The sequence below is a fragment of the Sardina pilchardus genome, chromosome 10, assembly GCF_963854185.1.
Source record: "Sardina pilchardus chromosome 10, fSarPil1.1, whole genome shotgun sequence".
In the NCBI taxonomy this organism is placed as follows: domain Eukaryota; kingdom Metazoa; phylum Chordata; class Actinopteri; order Clupeiformes; family Clupeidae; genus Sardina; species Sardina pilchardus.
The window spans coordinates 32,203,690-32,210,225 of record NC_085003.1 but is presented as its reverse complement, the minus strand read 5'-3'; the positions used below and the strand labels follow the sequence as shown (position 1 = coordinate 32,210,225).

The 6,536-nt window shown below is 47.4% G+C and overlaps 1 protein-coding gene across 1 annotated transcript in view; it reads left to right on the top strand.

Moving 5' to 3' along the window:
• Nucleotides 1-21: 21 nt before the first annotated feature.
• Nucleotides 22-6,536, top strand: part of LOC134093469 (UPF0606 protein KIAA1549-like) — an 8,724-nt gene continuing 2,209 nt past the window's right edge. Inside the window, exons 1-2 of the mRNA XM_062546521.1 lie at nt 22-116; nt 4,960-5,159. Coding sequence (XP_062402505.1) covers nt 90-116; nt 4,960-5,159 — 227 coding nt within the window. The 5' untranslated portion in view covers nt 22-89. The remainder of the gene's footprint in view (nt 117-4,959; nt 5,160-6,536) is intronic.

Genomic DNA, 6,536 nt, shown 5'->3' with positions numbered 1-6,536 from the left:
ATCCCCCTGTGCTGGTGGTGTTCCTCATCGTCTCCATCCTCTACTGGAAGTTCTGTCGCACCGACAAGCTGGAGTTCCAACCTGATACCATGGTAACAGGACCCCAGAGGCAGAAGGTAAGGCCCGCATCAGGACCAGATTGGCTTGTGTCTCTGCTTAGGAGAGCTCACGGCTTGCCTAGTTCGCCTCGCTCTTACTGTAATTCATGTACAGTACTGTGTTCTTCTTTTGTCATTTTCTTGTCCTATATTCTATGATGACTTCATGGCAGAACTTACAACTTGTTTGGATGATTTGGAGACTTGTCACCATTGTGCTCCCTATTGTTTGTATTCTTATATCTTTTTCTTGAAATTATGTAAACAGTGTGTGTGTGTGTGTGTGTGTAGTGTACAGTCTTATCTAACCTCTTGAGGAGATGCCAGTGTGTCTGAATGTCCCAGCTGTTGTTGTTTTCACTTTGTTACTGAGGCATATCTTTTTCTGACAGATGGGAACGCACGTACAGTACTCAGGCACACACACACACATTCACACACATGCCAAGACAAACACAAACATATCCATATGCTTACGAACACATTGCGTGCACACATACTGAACATTGACAAAGCGTTTTTCCCATAGCACCCCCGCCTTCGTCATGGCTGTCAGATTCATCAGTGTATGGCTTTCAGTTGCCTCTCTCTATCTATCTATCTATCTATCTATCTATCTATCTATCTTTCTATCTATCTTTCTATCTATCTCTATCTATCTATCTATCTATCTATCTCTATCTATCTATCTATCTTTCTATCTATCTATCTATTTATCTCTCTCTATCTCTCTATTTCTCTCTCTCTCTTTCTATCTATCTCTCTCTCTCTCTCTCTCTCTCATTATCACTTCTTCTCCGTGCATGTTTCATGTCCTCATGATTGCCATGTCCTTGTGTGTCCTCCACCTCTCAGTCGTCCACCTCCCTGCAGCAGGGAGGGTCGCCCCCTCTGCTGAAGTCTCCGCCCCCGGGTCAGAGACCTCCGTCGGCCCGGACTCGGGCGCCGTCGGCCCGGTCCACTTACTCCGGCGGGTCTCAGAGGCCCCGGCTCGGTCCAGCGCCGCTCCACCCCGTCCTCGCTCCAGAGGGGCGCCCCGAGAAACGCAGAGACCCGGGTCGGGCCTGCGCCAGTCCGGCTCGACCCAGCGGTCCACTCCGTCCTCACAGAGGGCCGTTCCGGCGCAGCCCAGCCCGTCCATTCCTCGGCCGCGGCCGCTGAAGCAGATGCCCGGCTCGGCGCCGCAGAGGTCCGAGTCGGGCGTCCAGAGACCCGGTTCTGCCCTGCAGAGGTCCACTCCGTCCTCACAGAGGTCCACGATGTCCCTTCAAAGACCGCCTATCCCCAAGCTGCTGACACCCATCCCAAGCAAAGACGTGGCGTCCAGCCATGAGGAAGAGGAGGAGGAGGAGGAGGAGGAAGAGAGAAGAGAGAAGAAGAGAGGAAGAGGAGAAGGGGAGGAGGAAGGAAGAAGAGGAGGAAGAGGAGGAGAAGGAGGAGGAGAGAGATGGTACAGGCAGATATTCATCTCTGATGATATCGCTGCAGTGTGTGTCAGGTTCTTTAGGTTGATTGTTTATAAATGTTTGTAAATGTTTATTAACAGTTAATAATGCACTTCCATCAAACTTCTGAAAGTATAAATAAAGGTTTGAAAAGCAGACTATATTTATGATATTGCTTTTCAAGCTGTGTTATTACTGTTATATTGATAATTGACACACACTGGCAGTGATATTGTGAGATATGTGTCCATGTTGTAGAGCAGAGGCTAATGGATGGTCAACATTGTTTGTGAACTACTAATAAACAAGTCAGGATATATTTAGAGCCTATCCTTCGAACGTTGCTGGGATGGTTTATAAAGTTGTCACACTGTGGTAGTGTTAGCCCAGACAACTGGGTGTGAGGTCTTGTGTTTGTGTTACCGTAGCGACCAGTGTTGTGTCAGCCATTGTGTGAGTTTGATGGTTAAGCAGTTTGTGTTCAGTGGCTATGTTAGCATCCTAGGCTTTTAGTTAGCGCTTCATTAGCAGTTGGCAGTTGTGAACACGCATGCTAGGTGCTTCTGCACCAGCAGCATTCACATACTTGGTCTTGTACAAGTAGCTGTGACCTGTTGGTTGGTTGTCCAACATTCATTCTTCTCCTGCTGCTCTTCCATGCTGTGCGTTTGGACACAGAAGCCCGTACCAGCAATCTCCAAGGGCAAACCTAAAAAGGCACAAGCACAAAAATCAAAGCAGGAGGAGGAAGAGGAGGAAGAAGAAGAAGAAGAGGAGCTGGAGGAGGAAGAGGAAGAGGAGGAAAGAAAAAAGCGAGGAAAGGCAGAAGGTTGAAAGAAAAGAGAGGAAGAGGCAGGAGGAAAACAAAGATGAAGGTACAGAGCTAGCGCCGTTAGCACGTAGCCTCCCGCAGTAGCATCCCAATGCTGAAGATCCTCCCTCAACCCTTGGTCAGGGCCGACTAGAACTTGGCCATATCCTGTTCCCTGAGCCCGCACATCCTGTCCCTGTGCTTTTAGAGATGGATATTGTGTTAGCAAACAGCACTTATGCTGTACCAGAGTGTTGTTAGTGTGTCTTGTTAGCGTGTCTTGTTTTACTAACTGGAAATTGCCGTGGATTTAGTTTCTACGAGTAAATTTGCGGCCAGTTTTCTGTAAATGGATTTTAGTCCTAGACTAAATCTTTTTTTTTTTTTCAGTGGATATTTTCATTGCTATTTTCTTTTAATCTAGGACTAGTTTTAATTCACAAACCTTAGAGTCTATAAGCGTCAGAGATTGTTTTTTGCAGCCTAGTAGGGTGAGCAGACTAGTCCTTCAGTCCCAGTCCTCTTAGCAGCTTATTCATCTTCACTGAGGAGTGGAAGAGAGAATGAAATGGGGAGGAGGAGGAGGAGGAGGTGTCAGTCTGTGGAGACCACGTCCTTGATCTCTCCTGGGCAAGCCCTCAGTCAATGGAGAGGATTTGCCTGAGCCGGGAAGAGTGCTGACTGGCTTGGCAGAGTTTCCGTGGCAGACTAAAGCCGGGGAAGCTAACACAAGCCAGCCTCGTAACCGAAGCGTTTTCAGCACTTCAGAACGCGAACACTGTTAGTGCAGAAGGTCGTGTACAGTCTTGCCTTGCATAGATCTGCATGACTCTAGATTTTACAGAATATAGATTGATATATACAGAGATAGATACTGTAGATCTGCATGACTCTAGGTTTTACCATTTATAGATAGACAGATACAGAGAGAGATAGCTCTCCATGACTCTCTAGGTTTTACAATAGATATACAGTATATAGATGATACAGTGTATACAGAGATAGATAGCGCTCCATGACATAGACCAATATAATGCCCGTAGCGTGTTCCTGCTCGAGCGTTATTTTCTTGATCCTCTCTCTCTCTCTCGCTCACTCTCACTCTGACTCTGACTCCAGCCTGAGGCCATTAGAGTGCATTACAGAGGCTGTGTCAGCTCGTTTGAGCCCTGAGAGTTCACTGGCCGGTCTTTAGCCTACTTTTCCCCAGCATACCCCCCCCCATACCCCCCCCCATACCCCCCCCCCCCCTCCTCCTCCTTCCCTTTGAGCCCTTCTCTTTCTCATTCCCCCATCTCAGGTCACTCTGCAGGGGGTCAATGAGAGCTGCAGGCCAGAGCTTTCACTCAGCCCAAGTCCTTTACCTGCCTCTCTCTCTCAATCCCTCTCTCTCTCTCTCTCGCTCTCTCTCTCTCTCTCTCTTGCTCTCTCGCTCTCCATCCATCCAATAACCATTCGTCCGTCTGGTTGTCCTGTTTGTCGCTTTTCCCCCCTATCGTTCCAAGGGGAATTGGATCTCAGCCCACTAGCCCATTTGTGTGTGTGTGTGCGCGCGGGGGGTGGAGGGGTGGTATTGGTGTGTGTGTGTGTGTGTGTGTGTTTTTGCGCCAACATGTTAGTGCTCTGGTGGGTGCACACTAGATGGTGTGGGGATGTGCTTTGTGGATGTGTTTTTGTGTGTATTTTGCGTATGTGTTGTACGTCTGTGTGCACTAGTGTGTGTCTGTCTTTCTGTCTGTCTAGTGTGCCCTGCTGTGCCTAAGTGTAATGACAGCGTTCTGAAAGTCAAAGCTGACTGACTGTTGTCTGGCAGAGGAAAAGGAGGTGTGTGTGTGTGTGTGTGTGTGTGTGTGTGTGTGTGTGGGGGGGGGGGGGGGGGGGTCCTTTTCTCTCCTCTCCCTGCTTTCTCTCCCATGAAGCCTCCCGTCCCAGTGCACCCTTTCTTCTCTTCTCTTCTCTTCTCTTCTCTTCTCTTCTCTTCCTTTATCTCCTCTCCTCACCCCCCCATCCCCCACCCCATTCCTCTTTCCTCTTTCTTCGACCTCACTGCGTCCATTTTCCGCCCTTTCACACTCACCTTTTCCCCCGGCTTGATCCGCGGCTATTATGTGTTTTTTCCTCCTGCTTCTCGAGCTGCTCTTGTTGTTGTCCCTGCTGGATCCATAGCTTCCCTCCACTGCTGATCTGATCCAGAGTGTTGTGTTGTGTGTGTCCTAATCGCTTCCTCTACTGCCTCCTGAAGCATTAGTGTGACTCTCTCACCAGGGCCCTTTCCTTTATTTATTGGACTAACTTCTGTCTCTCTTTTTCTCCCTCTAACTTCAATCTCTCTTTCTCTGTCTTTGTCTTTGTCTCTCTCTCTCTCTCCCCCCCCCCTTTCTCTCTTTCTCTCTCTCTAACTTCAATCTCTCTCTCTGTCTTTGTCTCTCTCTCTAACTTCTCTCTCTCTCTTTCTCTCTCTCTGTCTTTGTCTCTCTCTTTCTCTCTAACTTCTCTCTCTCTATCTCTCTCCCCTTTCTCTCTCTCTCTCTCTAACTTCTATCTCTCTCTTTCTCTCTCTCTCTCTGTCTTTGTCTCTCTTGTCTTCTCTCCTGCGCTGGTTCAGCTCCAGGCTCCCAGCGTGAAGGGCTTTGACTTTGCCAAGCTGCACCTGGGCCAGCCCAGCAAGGACGACCTGATGGTCATCCAGGAGCCCGCCGCCCACCCCTCCGCCGCCGTCAAGGATACCAGCACCTCGGAGAGCGGCGAGCCCGGCGGCTTCTCGTCCGCCAAGAGCGCCTCGCGCGTGGGACGCAAGAAAGGACGGTGAGTGGGAGTCCAGTCCCGTCCAACCAACCAGATGGTCAACTAGTGGTGGGGGAAAAAATCGATTCTGTTCAGTATCGTGATATTTTGTGCATGCAATTATATCGATACGAGTAGCTCAAGTATCGCAATACTTAATTATATAATTTAATTATCTATTTTACTTTTATTTGAGGCGAGTTTACTCAGGGTTTACTCTGATCACATTAAATTTGCACCATGATATTGATACCTTGATATGCACCATGCCATGACAAAGTCAGTTGAACAGTGTTATTTTCCTTATTTTTAGTAATGCCTTCGAGCAATATGAGAGACATGAATAGCAATATATCGCAGAATCGAATCGCAATACTTGTTGTATCGCAATATGTTTAGAATCGCAATAATATCGAATTGTGGCCCAAATATCGCAATAGTATCGAATTGTCATTTTTTTTGCCAATTCCCACCCCTATGGTCAACTCCTGAGCTACCCAGAAGAATGGCAATAGAATGTGCTATGCTAAATGCTTATGCAGTATGCTTTCACTTTCACTTATGCACAGTTATGCTAGTAACGCAGTATTGAATTCCAATTAAAACAAATTGAGTCTAAATAGGCACATATCATTTGGATTCACATGCTTAGTGAGTGGGTGAGTGAGTGAGTGAGTGAGTGAGTGAGTGCGTGCGTGCGTGCGTGCGTGCGTGCGTGTGTGCGTGTGTCATTTTTTATTCATTAGTTATTGTGTTCCTTTTTTTTCAATTCTGTTGTCTGTGGCCATGATGAGTAGTGTTATTTTTGTTGAGATTGAAATAACCATGTCAGGCTATATCTTGGCTTACCAGTGTTACCCTCCATCTAGCCCCAGGCTGCTTCAGTGCCTCTGTGCCACACAGTGCTCTGTGGCCCTGACCAGCGCTGGAGCGCATATGACGTTAAATAAATCTGTCATTGTTTACAGAGAGTCCCAGTCCAACCAGTCTGAATGCCCTAGGCCAGTCTCAGTCCCAACTCCACTGACCATTTTATTGGTCATTTTTCACTGTCGCACTCACTTACACAAACACACGTGCGCATACATAAACAAACACACTAGAGTGTGTGCTTACAGATTCTGCTTAGATTACATGTTGTCAGCACATTTATGATTTTTTTGTTCTTATGTACTTAAGAGCTCTCTCTCTCACACACACACACACACACACACACACACACACACACACACACACACCCATACACACACACACACACACTTTAATATAGAACATCACAGTAGTGAACATTTTTCTCGAAAGGCGTTCTCATTGCTTGGTCCACAAATCAATGTTTAATGCATTAAGACTATTATGGGATGGTCTCTGGTGGTCGGAATCACCACACAGGCCAAATTA